General features: G+C 37.3%; 1 protein-coding gene across 5 annotated transcripts in view; it reads right to left on the reverse strand.

The window, feature by feature from the left end:
- Positions 1-16407, reverse strand: part of PHKA1 (phosphorylase kinase regulatory subunit alpha 1) — a 136119-nt gene that overhangs the window by 94630 nt on the left and 25082 nt on the right. For 4 of the 5 annotated variants that reach the window (XM_019932157.3, XM_019932156.3, XM_019932155.3 and 1 more), the window contains 5 exons: positions 8504-8602; positions 7401-7547; positions 6371-6424; positions 4912-5034; positions 980-1075 (listed from right to left, as the gene is read on the reverse strand). In XM_019932157.3, coding sequence (XP_019787716.1) covers positions 980-1075; positions 4912-5034; positions 6371-6424; positions 7401-7547; positions 8504-8602 — 519 coding nt within the window. The remainder of the gene's footprint in view (positions 1-979; positions 1076-4911; positions 5035-6370; positions 6425-7400; positions 7548-8503; positions 8603-16407) is intronic. The other variant, XM_033849451.2, reaches the window with a different exon arrangement.

Raw genomic sequence — 16407 nt, forward strand, 5'->3', positions numbered from 1 at the left:
CACAACTACTAGAGGAAGCCCGTGCACAGCAATGAAGACCCAATGCAGCCAAAAATAAATAAATTAATTAATTAATTAAAAAAAAGAATAGGAGGTTTAAAATACTAGACAACAAAAAGCCCGAGTCTGGATTGTGATTCATACTCTATAAAACAGTCATATATGCAATGCACTGAAAAGTCAAGCACTATGACTACAGTCTAGGGCAGTGCTCCTCTAACTGTACATGGATACACCCCACCTAAGGATCTTGTCCAATGGCATATTCTTACTGAGTAGATGTAGGGAAAGGCCTGAAATCTGCATTTCTAACAAGCTCTCAGGTTATGCTGCTGATGTTGCTAGGAGCTTAGTCCACTCATCCCCACCAGCATGGAATATTGCATCTCTCCCCCGGCTAATGCTCTTTTGCAATGAAGAGGAATAATGGTAATTTGAACTGGCATTTTGAGAAAATGGAGACATACTTCATTTTCCAAGCCTGATCTACTCAATTAATCCCAGATGACTAGCCTCAAAGCAGAAAATATCAAATACTGAGAGTTCACACAGAACATCACTCTAGTTCGGCTTACTGATCTCCATATCATTCTCAACCTTAAAGTTTGATTTTTTTAAAAATCAATCTCTGAACAACTCATTTTATTTTTTTAAATTGAGGTTTGGCTGACATATAGAAAGGCCATACATATTTAACATATGCATCTTGATGAGTTTGAGGACAAATATACACCCGTGAAACTACCTCTATAAGATATGATCTTGCCCTCGTCTTGCCCAGTAACAGTGCCATAACTGAGTCTGCTTTATAAATATACTTTCAAAGGAATAAAATCATATTTTAATTGTTCTATACCTAAAGAAAGACTTTAGAACATTAAAATCAGAAGATTAAAAATTATTTGACTCAAATAAGGCAGTCCTTTTGAGGTGCTGCTCCTCTTCTCCCAGCTCCATGTTATGGCACCGTCCAGCTTACCTTGTCAGGAGGAACACTGTACAGCTCCGGCAGAAGTGGGACTCCATTTTTGCCTTTGATGAGGACTGCTTCAAGAGCCTCTCTGTATTCTTGAACCTGTAGAGAAAAGAAAAGGGGAACAAAATTCATAGAGTTCCCTTTGGGGATCTAGGGAGGGTTGTAGCCAAAGAAGGTCCTATTGCAAAGGGGTATATTCACCTACTGAAAGGAAAGAAAGGGAAGTAGTATTTACTAAATGCTGATGGAGGCCAGATACTATGCTAGGAGTTTTGCATACTTTTAACGCATTTAATTTTTTTTAACATCTTTATTGGTGTATAATTGCTTTACAATGTTGTGTTAGTTTCTGTTATATAACAAAGTGAATCAGCTCTATGTATACATGTATCCTCATATTCTCTCCCTCTTGCGTGTCTCTCCCACCCTCCCTATCACACCCCTCTAGGTGGTCACAAAGCACCGAGCTGATCTCCCTGTGCTATGTGGCTGCCTCCCACTAGCTATCTAGTTTACATTTGGTAGTGTATATATGTCAATGCCACTCTCTCACTTCATCCCAGCTTACCCTTCCCCCTCCCCACGTCCTCAAGTCCATTCTCTACATCTGCATCTTTATTCCTGTTCTGCTGATGAATAAATTTAATTTTAATAACCATCCAGGTGTCTGTAATTAAAGCCTTTTTACAGGGAAATTAAGGCTCAAGGAGGTTATGAGCTTCTGAAAGATCATACAGCGAGTGCAAGGATGAGCCCAGATTTGAGCCCAAGTCAGCCTGCCTCCACATACATGCTTCTACCCACTGTGTACTACACTGAGTACAGCTTCTTGACTTTACATGTAATTGCTTTTAAAACTGTATTTTCCCTGTCAAATTAAGTTTCTATTATGATCAAGTTTCCATTTTTTTGCTTAAAAATTTGCTGTAGATTAGTAATAAATAAAAAGCAAAAAAAAACCCCACTATAATTTATGGTGGAAAAACTATATAGTCAGTTCTGCTATGATAGTTGTTTTGAAAACACAAATTTGTTCCAATGCATTTGATATATTACAGAACAATTTGAGCATAACATGAATTTCACATCTGCTTATGCACAATTTCAACCTGAGAAGGCACTCAGCTGAACTGAGTCGTGTAAGAATACACAACACACACACATGCACACACCTCAGAACCATGAACCACAACCCATCCACATGTGGTGTTACAACTTTCCATCCAATTTCAGATAACTCTCCTACCACTCCCGAGCTGCTCCCTTCTCATGGCCGACTTGGCTGCATGGCTCTGTGCCTTCCCTTCTATTTAATTTCCCCTTCTATTCCCTCCTTGCCCTATTTTTTTAATTTTTCCTCTCTGTTTGATATTTTTTTTTTCTTTTCTCTTATGCTATCTCTCTTTTCCTCTCTTCCTCTGGCATGTAGGGTGGTGTGCACGGGAGCCCTGCAAGTGAGGTGGTAGGAACATGGTTGCACATATCCACAAGAAAACTTCAGGTGTTTTTCAAGGTACAAGTGCCATATCTTTGTGGTATTTATATATTTCTTAACCATTTAACGTGTATAAGGCTGTGGTACTGTTTTTTTTCAATTATGAGAAAACCAAACACTAAAATAAAATTATATTTGAAGTATAAAACAACAGTTAATCTGAATTTTTAACAATGATATTAAATTTTAATACACATTTTAATAGCAGCATATTTTATACACATGATCTCTAATTTAACATTTCATTCTTGTTGAACATTTAAATTACGACCAGACTTAATTTGTATGAATGTAACAGTGATGAGCAGCGTTGTATCTAAATGTATGCCACCCTTGAAATAATTTTCTCAGAATATAATTTTTGAAAGAGTAATGAATGAATGTGTTAAAGCCATTAATGCCTATCTGTGGTACTGTTTTTATTAGGTTCCTATCATTTTGTATGTATTTCTGACAAACTTTTTAAGTGTTTTCCCCAACCACATTTTCCCATAAGCCCTATAGTTTTTACTTCTCAAATATGCAGAGCATGGTGATTTTTAGGGAACACCTATGTGTCTCATTATAGCCAAATTGACTGTACCATGCACTTATCATATGTCTTCATCTGTGAAATTCAAAGAATTTTAGGGCTATCCACTTCTTCAATGAAGAAAGAAAAACTATTCTCATCATATGTACAGGCATACCTTGTTTTATTGCACGTTGCTTTATTGTGCTTCACAGATACTGCTTTTTGTTTGTTTGTTTTTGTTTTACAAATTGAAGGTTTGCAGCAACCCTGTGTTGAGCAAGTCTACTGGCATCATTGTTCTAACAGCATTTGCTCATTTTGTGTCTCTGTGTCACATATCTGGGAATTCTCAAAGTATTTCAAAGCATGTATCAGCAAAAAGATTATGACCCATGGAAGGCTCAGATGATGGTTAGCATTTTTCAGCAATAAAATATTTTTAACTAAGGTATGTACATTGTTTTTTTAGACATACTGCTATTGCACACTTAACAGAATGTAGTGTAAACATAACTTTTATATGCACTGGGAAACCAAAAAATTTCATATGACTTGCTTTATTGAGATATTTGCAATATTTGTGCTGCTCTGGAACTGAACCTGCATATCTCTGAGGTATGCCTGTACAGAGAAACTGAAGAAGTCAATGACAGTACTTGGACTACTCAGTGGTCAGCAGCAAAGCCAGGAAAAAAAAAGAATAAATAAGAATCCAGGCCATCCAGCTCCTTTTTTCCCCTGAGAGTTCAAAACACCTGAATATGCTTTGTACTTAGTTGGCACATTTAATAAATAAATCTTTCTTTGAGCAAGCACAGTTTTTGAGAAACAATTCTGTGGAATTTGAGAAGGACTGAGAAAAATGGTAGAATCAAAATAGGGTGGTCAAGGGACTTCCCTGGTGGTCCAGTGGGTAAGACTCTGTGCTCCCAATGCAGAGGCCCCAGGTTCGATCTCTGGTCGGGGAACTAGATCCCACATGCATAATGCAACCAAGAATCTGCATGCCGAAGCCCGCATGCTGCAACTAAGAAGCCCGCATGCCACCAACTAAACATGCCGCAATGAAGATCCTGCGTGCCGTAACTAAGACCCAGAGCAGCCAAAATGAATAAATAAATAAATAATAAATATTTTTTAAAAGTTTGGTTTAAAAAAATAGGGTGCTCAAAATAGGGCAGGTATCTCTATTATTGCTTATCTTATTTCTTGCTCAAATAAGGATACTCTATATAAAGCTTAGAGTAAAACAGCACTTTGTGCCCCTGAAACTTTGGTGTACCCCTATTATTTAAACTCATATTGGCAGTTACAGATTACTACTGGCCAAAGTATTCAAATTACACAAAACTGTATTTATGTAGCCAAGTATAAACGACTTCCAAATGTGTTGGATTTATGTCCAAGTTTAGAACACAGCCAATTTGCAGAATGCCTGACATTAAACTAACTTGATTAAATTGTCCAGTCTCACTGTTTTCCAACAATGGTTTCTAAACTACTTTATTCATGTAGCTCAAAAAGCAATGATGACTGTATTTTGGGGGGTGAGGACAGGGTATAAGTGGGTGGTTGTTTTGTTTTTTGTTTGTTTTTGCTAAAGTCAGAATATCATTTCCAAGATTTATTAAAAAAAAAGACATACAAAGTCAGGAGGTAAATTCAAGTACCTCTGATGATTAAGGCAAGTATACAGGACTTGCTATTCTGCTTTCTATATTTATTAAAAGTCAAGTCTGAGTGATAGCAATATCCAGGTCTTCTAACTCTTTAACATGTGCCCTCAACTACTAGTCTCTAGAAGATAACTCTGTCTCCTCCCTATTAGGGAAGACTTCCATTTGGACACAGGGTCAGCACAGTCATTAACTGAAAGAGGAAGACATAATAACAATCTGCTAAAAAGCTCTTTCCCCAGTGCATTACCTGTTCTGCATTCCCACTAAATACCCCATCAAGGATAAAGTATGTCCAGAACAATGGCCATTCACACTCAATGTTTTCAAATAACTTCAGCTCAGCTGGTTCATAGTACAGACGATTGGGATCCTGGTAAAAACACAATAAACAAAGTCTGTCTTATCACTCCAAGGTCAGACTATATCTTTAGTTCAGAGGTATTACAACACAGCCTTTCACCACTGATAGTTTGTTTCAGAGAAGGCAGAGCACATACACACTCCCCTCCTTTAGCAAGTACTTTTGTCATGTGATTCTAACTAGCAGAACTGGTATAATAATGATACTACAGGCAGGTGTATGAGGAAGTGAGACTAATTTGTAATAAGCCTGAGTTTGGTTTTGTACTTGTTAAGTTTGAGGTAGCAGCAGAACATACAAATAGAAATGTTCAGAAGGACAGCAAGAGATGAGGGTTTGGGAATCATCCTTATAGAGGTGACACACGAATCACAAATTATGGATGTAGTACCTATATATAATGAACAAGCAGCCCAAGAACAGAATCTTGGTAAACCCTCAATTTGGTGAGGGAGGACAGAAAGAGGAGAAAAATTAAGATGGTGTAGAGTTGTGGAAGTTAAAATAGGAAAAGAATTTCAAGAAAATGTAGGGGTAGGTAATAGTGATGTACTACAGAGAAGTCAAGGAGAATAAGGACTGAGAAAAGGCTACTGGATTGCTTACTTAGGAGATTATGATGATATTTCAGAGCACAATTTTAATAGATTGGTAGGGGCAGAAGTCAAAAGGCTTAAAGAATAAAATGGAAGACAGGAAGTAAACCAGAAGAGTTTGAGCTCGGTAATTTAAAAAAATATATAATGGCTCTCAACCAGCAAACCTGAGCCTTAAACTATATTTACATTTTCAATGAAAGTGGTTACCAACCATTCATTCCCTTTTAATAATACTAAATTTTCTCCATTGATATTTCCAAGGAGAACTTTTGACAAGTGGAATGAAAGGAAGTTAACTTTTCAAGATCAAGTACTGTTTAGAACTAACCAACTGCAAAAGGTGGAAGGGATCCAAAAGGATCTACTGACAGAAAGATTTTTCCCTTTGTAATAATTAAATGTTTGGGGGGGAATATTTTGAGACTATGTAAATAATCTGTTTCTGCCGAAATTTTCATCCACTGACTTAAGCATCCATCAGTAGCTCTTTCCTGAAACTAACCAACTTCAAGAGGTGGAAGGACTACACCTTCCTCTATTTTATTTAATCCAGAAGGGCTCACAAGCAAAACCTGGCAACTAATCCTAACAAAGGTAGCAAACATCAGTTATGGTTATCCTATTTAGTGATTATTTGAAGTACCATTAATGAGATAAGTATTTTCTCTGAATGAGGTATTTTCTCTGAATGAGGCTGCTGTAGTGACCATCCTACCTTGGACTCATTTTGGGGAAAACAAACCTACCTCTTTAGGAGTTTTATATCCATCTCGTAGAAAGCGACAGCAACCATAACGACCCTGGGAATGCAGAGGAAACAAGCCAGAAGAATGAACATTGGTACAGCAATATAATTAATCAGAAATGTATCCTTTGCAACAGCTACATGTGCCAACCTATCATCAATAGAGACATGATACTTAAAAAATAATTTTAAAAAACCCTGATATCAGTCCAGCAGCAGAAAGTGATTTCAGCAATGTGATTTCAAGCGAGGGCTAAGTTGCAGGCTCTTCCCTAAAGCAGTGTTTTTATTTTATCTTCTCCATGGCTTTCCACAATAGGATAAGTCTGTGACAGCCCAATTACTAATCTATGCGGTCCTGCTCACACAATTCATAAGAGACCACAGTTTTTTTAAAAAAGAAAACACAGTTTAAAAATTTTGAGATAATCTGAGACTTACAGAAGAGTTCCCAAAACAGTACAGAGTCCCTGTATATCCTTCAGCCACTGTCCCCTAATATTAACATCTTAAATAACCACAGAAAATTTACCAAAACCAAAAAATTAACCTTGGTACAACACTATTAACCAAAGTATAGAACTTATTTGGATTTCATCAGTTTTTCCACTGATGCTTTTTTTCTGTTCCAGTATCCAATTTAGGATACCACTGCATTTAGCTGGCATGTCTCCTTAGTCTCTTCTAATCTGTGATGGTTCCTCAGTCCTTCCCTGTTTTTCATCATCTTGACATTTTTGCAGAGTGTTTGTCAGTTACTTTGTAGAATGCCTCTCGATTTGGTTTTGTCTGATGTTTTCTCATGATTAGATTGAGGTACCGCATTCCTGGGAAGGACATCACGGAGGTGCTTTGTGCTTCTCAGTGCACCATATCAGGGCGTACATGATGTCAGTACATCTTATTACTGGTGATGTTAACCCTGATCACTTGGTTAAATCACCAACATAGGTCATATTCAAGACTCACAAAGATACTAATTTAGCCTTAAAATTAGAGCTGAAAGAAAAGAAAGGCACATATGGACATACCTGAAGCTTAGTGATGATTTCCTGTTTTGTGAGCTCCACCAACTGATTATCCTCTACTGCAAAGGCTGGGAAGGAAATAACTGAAAGTAGACTAGCATCAACCTCTTTGGATGTTGAAGCCCGGGGGAGTATCGAATTAAGGATAGACTAAAAGAAAGGAAGTCAAATGTGGCACATTAGTAAATAACTCAGCATTATAAAGTTATTAGCTTTAGTTTCAAAAGATGTATGTTGAAGAGGATCATTCAGTTGAAAATCTAAAAATGATTTAATAGTGAAAGCTTAGAAGACTACTTCTATAAATCATCCCTTGTCTTAATCCTGCTCTCAGTGCCTCCTAATCCTGATTCTTAAGCAGCTGCTAATGGATAAAGAATACTCTAACATCATTATCCCACTCATAATGCTGTTGCTCCATTAGCAACTATCTAAGCATAAAGATAAAATGTAGCTGCTGGGAAGCAAGATGTGGAAGGCTTAGCTCCTATATCCCTGAAATTTATCTTTTCCATGGAAAATTTTGCATTTTTAAAATTAGAGGGTAAGACTGTATTCACTAGAACACCATGGGTATCTAATCAAGGTTTGAAGAAGACAAGAAAGGCCATCTTGTCAATGACAAGAACCTTACTCTTTCAATACAGAGAGTAATCCTAAACAAAACTGAAGATATGCATTTACCACTTAAACAGTCTAATCTCTAAACATCTAACCCGAGGGCCAACCAGGGACAAGAGAAAGTTTCAGAGCCACTATCAAGAAGAACACTCAAAATCGATCACCTCTTGTTCTCTTGGGATATTTAGAAAAGGAGATACTCAGGAGCAGAGCCCATATACCCTTGATACAATAATAGTGGAGAATTCCATATACTGTGATAGGATCACTTTATAACCTTGGGTGAGAGAACAGCACTATGATCTCTGTTATAGCTCATGCTGTATCAGGCTTATCTCTATAGGATGCTTAACAAGACATTTTTGGTACATGGTAATAAATCAGATTATGTACTCTCATTCAGTTCTGCTTATTCTAAAGCTCATGCTAAATTTGAGTCTGAGTAAAAATACATTTTTCTATAACGTTGTCCATTATTCTCTTACCTGGCAGTGTTGCACTTCATCAGCTAGGACATGGATAACTGACTGGGGACCACCTTTCACACCAAACAGGTCCAGTTCATCTAATGCCTCCAGGGCTGCCTTTGAGGAACAAAGAAGGAAAGTACAACTTCAGCATTACAAATGCGTATATTTCTTCTCCCTCTACCCCTGGTATCATATCAATGAACATGATATCATTTTAAATATGTTCAGCAGAACAGAAAATACAATAACATTCTTTATTCCGCCTCTGAGGGTTTTTCTGGTCTCCCATATTGTCCCAGAGACACTTGAGATGGAGGCTGCATTCATACTTTCATGATTAAAAACCCTCAACAAATTTGGTATAGAAGGAACATACCTCAACATAATAGAGGCCATATACAACAAACCCACAGCTAACATTCTACTCAGTGGTGAAAAATTGGAAGTTTTCCTGCAAGGTTAAAGCAAGACAAGGGTGCTCACTCTCACCACTCTTATTCAACGTAGTACTGGAAGTCCTAGCTAAAGCAATTGGGAAAGACAAAGAAATAAAAGGCATCCAAATCAGAAATGAAGAAGTAAAATTGTCATTATTTGAAGATGATATGATCTCATATATAGAAAACCCTAAAGACTCAACCAAAAAACTGTTGGAACTAATCAACAAATTCAGTAAAGTTACAGGATATAAAATCGACATACAGAAATCAGTTGTGTTTTCTGTACACTAACAACAAAACAGCTAAAAAAGAAATAAAGAAAACTATCCCATTCACAACAGCATCAAAAGCAATAAAATACTTAAGAATAAATTTAACCAAAGAGGTGAAAGATCTGTACAATGAACACTACAATACTTTGATGACAGAAATTTAAGACAAAAACAAATGGAAAGATAGCCCCATGCTCATGGATCAGAAGATTAATATTGTTAAAATGTCTACACTACCCAAAGTCATCTATAGATACAACGCAATCCGTATAAAAATTCCAATGGCATTTTTCACAGAAATAAAAAAAATCCTAAAATTTGTATGGAATCACAAAAGACCCTAAATAGACAAAGCTATTGAGAAAGAAAAATAAAGCTGAAGGCATCACACTTCCTGATTTCAAACTATACTACAAAGGTATAGTAATTAAAATAGTATGATACAGGCATAAAAGTAGACACATAGACCAATGAAACAGAATAGAGAGCCCAGAAATAAACCCCTGCATTTACAGTCAATTAATATTTGATAAAGGAGCCAGGAACACTCAATGGGAAAATGATATCGTCTCTTCAACAAACAGTTTTGGGAAAACTGGATAATCACATACAGAACAATAAAATTGGACCCCTATCTTACACCACACACAAAAATTAACTCAAGATGGATTAAACATTAAGACTGGATATCACAAAACTCTTCCTTCACATTGGTCTTGACAATGATTTTTTAGATGACACCAAAGGTATAAGCACAAAAGCAAAAATCAATAAGGGGGACTACATCAAACTAAAAAGTTTCTGCGTAGAGAAGGGACTTGAGGACACAGGGAGGGGGAAGGGTAAGCTGGGACAAAATGAGAGAGTGGCATGGACTTATATATACTACCAAATGTAAAACAGACAGCTAGTGGGAAGCAGCCGCATAACACAGGGAGATCATCTCAGTGCTTTGTGACCACCTAGAGGGGTGGGATAGGGAGGCTGGGAGGGAGGGAGATGCAAGAGGGAAGGGATATGGCAACATATGTATATGTATAACTGATTCACTTTGTTATAGAGCAGAAACTAACACACCATTGTAAAGCAATTATACTCCAATAAAGATGTTTATAAATAAATAAATAAATAGAAAGCTTCTACACAACAAAAGAAATAATCAAAAAGATGAAAAAGCAACCTAGAGAATGGGAGAAAATATTTGCAAACCACATATATAATGAGAAGTTTACATCCCAAATATATAAAGAACATACACAATTAATAATTCAATTAAAAAATGGACAAAGGAAATGAATAGACATTTTTTACAAAGAGAACATACAAATGACCAACAGGTACATGAAAAGATGCTCAAAATCACTAATCAACAGGGAAATGCAAGTCAAAACCACAATGCAATATCACCGCACATCTGTCAGAATGGTTATCATAAAAAAGATAAGTATGGGTGAGGACATGGATAAAAGCAAACCTTGCACACTGTTGGGGGGAACGCAAGTTGGTTCAGCCACTATGGAAAATAATAAGTATGGAGGTTACTCAAAAAATTAAATTAGAACAACCATATGATCCAGCAATTTCACTTCTGGGTATATATCCAAAGGAAATAAAAACAGGATATCAAAGAAATATATGCACTCCTATGTTTACTGCAGCATCATTCACAATGTACGGAAACAATCTAAGTGTCTGTCAACAGATGAATGGATAAAGAAGATGTGGGGTATGTGTGTGCATACCTGCATCTGTGTGTGTATGTATGTGTGCGTGTGTGTGTGTTTGTATGTGTGTATAATGGAATATCATTCAGCCATAAGAAACAAGGAGGAGACTGGTTCAAGATGGTAGAGTAGAAGAACGTGCGCTCACTCCCTCTTGTGAGAGCACCAGAATCACAACTAACTGCTGAACAATCATCGACAGGAAGACACTGGAACTCACCAAAAAAGATACCCCACATCCAAAGACAAAGGAGAAGCCACAGTGAGATGGTAGGAGGGGCGCAATCACAATAAAATCAAATCCCATAATTGCTGGGTGGGTGACTCACAAACTGGAGAACACTTATACCACAGAAGTCCACCCACTGGAGTGAAGGTTCTGAGCCACATGTCAGGCTTCCCAACCTGGAGGTCTGGCAACAGGAGGAGGAATTCCTAGAGAATCAGACTTTGAAGGCTAGTGGGATTTGATTGCAGGACTTTGACAGAACTGGAGGAAATAGAGACTCCACTCTTGGAGGGCACACACAAAGTAGTGTGTGTATTAGAACCCAGGGGAAGGAGCAGTGACCCCATAGGAGACTGAACCAGACATACCTGCTAGTGTTGGAAGGTCTCCTGCAGAGGCGGGAGCGGGGGTGGGGGGGCTGTGGCTCACTCCGGGGAGGACACTGGCAGCAGAAGTTCTGGGAAGTACTCCTTGGCATGAGCCCTCCCAGAGTCTGCCATTAGCCAGACCAAAAAGCCAGGTAGGCTCCAGTGTTGGGTCGCCTCAGGCCAAACAACAAACAGGGAGGGAACGTAGCATCACCCATCAGCAGAAAAGCTGATTAAAGTTTTACTGAGTTCTGCCCTCCAGAGCAACACCCAGCTCTACCAATCACCAGTCTCTCCAAACAGGAAGTCTGCACAAGCCTCTTAGATAGCCTCATCCACCAGAGGGCAGACAGCAGAAGCAAGAAGAACTATAATCCTGCAGCCTGTGGAACAAAAACCACGTTCACAGAAAGACAGACAAAATGAAAAGGCAGAGGATTTTGTACCAGATGAAGGAACAAGATAACACCCCAGAAAAACAACTAAATGAAGTGGAGATAGGCAACCTTCCAGAAAATGAATTCAGAATAATGATAGTGAAGATGATCCAAGACCCTGGAAAAAGAATGGAGGCAAAGATCAAGAAGATGCAAGAAATGTTTAACAAACACCTGGTAGAAATAAAGAACAAACACCTTGAAGAATTAAAGAACAAACAAACAGAGACAAACAATACAGTAACTGAAATGAAAAATACACTAAAAGGAATCAGCAGAGTACCTGAGGCAGAAAAACAGATAAGTGACCTGGAAGACAGAATGGTGGAATTCACTGCTGCAGAACAGAATAAAGAAAAAAGAATGAAAAGAAACGAAGACAGCCTAAGAGACCTCGGGGACAACATTAAACACAACAATATTCACATGATAGGGGTCCCAGAAGGAGAAGAGAGAGAGAAAGGACCCAAGAAAATATTTGAAGAGAGTATAGTTGAAAACTTCCCTAACATGGGAAGGGAAATAGCCACACAAGTCCAGGAAGCACAGAGAGTCCCATACAGGATAAACCCAAAGAGAAACACACCGCGACACACAGTAAACAAAGTGACAAAAATTAAAAAGAAAAACTACTGAAAACAACAAGGGAAAAACTACAAAAAAAATACAAGGGAACTCCCATAAGGTTAACAGCTGATTTCTCAGCAGAAACATTACAAGCCAGAAAGGAGTGGCATGATATATTTAAAGTGATGAAAGGGAAGAACCTACAACCAAGATTACTCTACCTGGCAAGGATCACATTCAGTTTTGAAGGAGAAATCAAAAGCTTTACAAACAAGCAAAAGCTAAGAGAATTCAGCACCACCAAACCAGCTACACAACAAATTCTAAAGGAACTTCTCCAAGTGGGAAACACAAGAGAAGAAAAGACCCACAGAAACAAACCCATAACAATTAAGAAAATGGTAATAGGAACATACATATCGATAATTACCTTAAATGTGAATGGATTAAATGCTCCAACCAAAAGACACAGGCTCGCTGAATGGATACAAAGACAAGACCCATATATATGTTGTCTACAAGAGACCCACTTCAGACCTACGGACACATACAGATTGAAAGTGAGGGGATGGAAAAAGATATTCCATACAAAAAGAAACCAAAAGGAAGATGGAGTAGCAATACTCATATCAGATAAAATAGACTTTAAAATAATGAATGTTACAAGAGACAAGGAAGGACACTACACAATGTTCAAGGGATCAATCCAAGAAGAAGATATAACAATTGTGAATATATATGCACCCAACATAGGAGCACTTCAATACATAAGGCAACTGCTAACAGCTATAAAAGAGGAAATCAATACTAACACAATAATAGTGGGGGACTTTAACACCTCACTTACACCAATGGACAGATTATCCAAACAGAAAATTAATAAGGAAACACAAGCTTTAAATGACACAATAGACCAGAGGTACTTAATTGATATTTATAGGACTTTCCATCCAAAAACTGCAGATTACACTTTCTTCTCAAGTGCACATGGAACATTCTCCAGGATAGATCACATCTTGGGTCACAAATCAAGCCTCAGTAAATTTAAGAAAATTGAAACCATATCAAGCATCTTTTCTGAACACAACACTATGAGATTAGAAATCAACCACAGGGGAAAAAACGTAAAAAACACAAACACAGGGAGGCTAAACAATACATTACTAAATAACCAAGAGATCACTGAAAAACTCAAAGAGGAAAAAAAAAAAAAAACTAGAGACAAATTACAATGAAAACACGACGATCCAAAACCTATGGGGTGTACCAAAAGCAGTTCTAAGAGGGAAGTTGATAGCTATACAAGCCTACCACAAGAAACAAGAAACAACTCAAATAAAAAATCTAACCTTACACCTAAAGGAACTAGAGAAAGAAGAACAAACAAAGCCCCAAGTTAGGAGAAGGAAAGAAATCATTAAGATCAGAGCAGAAATAAATGAAACAGAAACAATGAAAACAATAGCAAGGATCAATAAAACTAAAAGCTGGTTCTTTGAGACGATAAACAAAACTGATAAACCATTAGCCAGACTCATCAAGAAAAAGAGGGAGAGGCCTCAAATCCATAAAAGTAGAAATGAAAAAGAAGTTACAACAGACACCGCAGAAATACAAAGCATCCTAAGAGACTATTACAAGCAACTCTATGCCAATAAAATGGACAACTTGGAAGAAATGGACAAATTCATAGAAAGGTACAACCTTCAAAGACTGAACAAGGAAGAAATAGAAAATATGAACAGACAAGTCACAAGTAATGAAATTGTGATTAAAAATCTTCCAACAAACAAAAGTCCAGGATGAGAAGGCTTCACAGGTGAATTCTATCAAACATTTAGAGAAGAGCTAACACCCATGTTTCTGAAACGCTTCCAAAAAATTGCAGAGGAAGGAACACTCCCAAACTCATTCTATGAGGCCACCATCACCCTGATACCAAAACCAGACAAAGATACTACAAAAACAGAAAATTATAAACCAATATCACTGATGAATATAGATGCAAAAATCCTCAACAAAATACTAGCAAACAGAATCCAACAACACAATAAAAGGATCATACACCATGATCAAGTGGGGTTTATCCCAGGGATGCAAGGATTCTTCAATATATGAAAACACCATATTAACAAGTTGAAGAATAAAAATCATATGATCATCTAAACTGATGCAGAAAAAGCTTTTGACAAAATTCAACACCCGTTTATGATAAAAACTCTCCAGAAAGTGGGCATAAAGGGAACCTACCTCAACTTAATTAAGGACATATACGACAAACCCACAGCAAACATCATTCTCAATGGTGAAAAAGTGAAAGCATTTCCTCTAAGATCAGGAACAAGACAAGGATGACCACTCTCACCACTCTTATTCAACATAGTTGTGGAAGTCCTAGCTACGGCAGTCAGAGAAGAAAAAGAAATAAAAGGAATACAAATTGGAAAAGAAGAAGTAAAACTGTCACTGTTTGCAGATGACATGGTACTATACATAGAGAAACCTAAAGATGCCACCAGAAAACTACTAGATGTAATCAATGAATTTGGTAAAGTTGCAGGATACAAAATTAATGCACAGAAATCTCTGGCATTCCTATATGCTAATGATGAAAAATCTGAAAGAGAAATTAAGGAAACACTCCCATTTACCACTGCAACAAAAAGAATAAAATACCTAGGAAGAAACCAACCTAGGGAGACAAAAGATCTCTATGCAGAAAACTATAAGACACTGATGAAAGAAATTAAACATGATACAAATAGATGGAGAGATACACCATGTTTTTTGATTGGAGGAATCAATATTGTGAAAATGACTATATTACCAAAGCAATCTACAGATTCAATGCAATCCCTCTCAAATTACCGATGGCATTTTTTACAGAACTAGAACAAAAAATCTTAAAATTTGTATGGAGACCCAAAAGACCCAGAATAGCCAAAGCAGTCTTGAGGGAAAAAAACGAAGCTGGAGGAATCAGACTCCCTGACTTCAGACTATACTAGAAAACTACAGTAACGAAGACAATATGGCACTGGCCAAAAACAGAAACACAGATCAATGGAACAAGAAAAAAAGCCCAGAGATAAACCCACCCACCTATGGTCAACTAATCTATGGCAAAGGAGGCAAGAATATACAATGGAGAAAAGACAGTCTCTTCAATAAGTGGTGCTGGTAAAACTGGACAGCTACATGTAAAAGAATGAAATTAGAACACTCCCTAACACCATACACAAAAGTAAACTCAAATGGATTAGATACCTAAATGTAAGACTAGACACTATAAAACTCTTAGAGGAACACATAGGAAGAACACTCTTTGACCTAAATCACAGCAAGATCTTTTCTGACCCACCTCCTAGAGTAATGGAAATAAAAACAAAAATAAACAAATGGGACCTAATGAAACTTCAAAGCTTTTGCGCAGCAAAGGAAACCATAAACAAGACGAAAAGACAACCCTCAAAATGGGAGAAAATATTTGCAAATGAAACAATGGACAAAGGATTAATCTTCAAATATATAAACAGCTCATGCAGCTCAATATTACACAAACAAACAACTGAATCCAAAAATGGGCAGAAGACCTAAATAGACATTTCTCCAAAGAAGATATACAGATGGCCAAGAAGCACATGAAAAGCTGCTCAACATCACTAATTATTAGAGGAATGCAAATCAACACTACAATGAGGTATCACCTCACACCAGTTAGAATGGGCATCATCAGAAAATTTGCAAACAACAAATGCTGGAGAGGGTGTGGTGAAACGGGAACCCTCTTGCACTGCTGGTGGGAATATAAATTGACACAGCCACTATGGAGAACAGTATGGAGGTTTCTTAAAAAACTAAAAATAGAATTACCATATGATC

Source organism: Tursiops truncatus, chromosome X, assembly GCF_011762595.2.
Source record: "Tursiops truncatus isolate mTurTru1 chromosome X, mTurTru1.mat.Y, whole genome shotgun sequence".
NCBI classification, from domain to species: Eukaryota; Metazoa; Chordata; class Mammalia; order Artiodactyla; family Delphinidae; genus Tursiops; species Tursiops truncatus.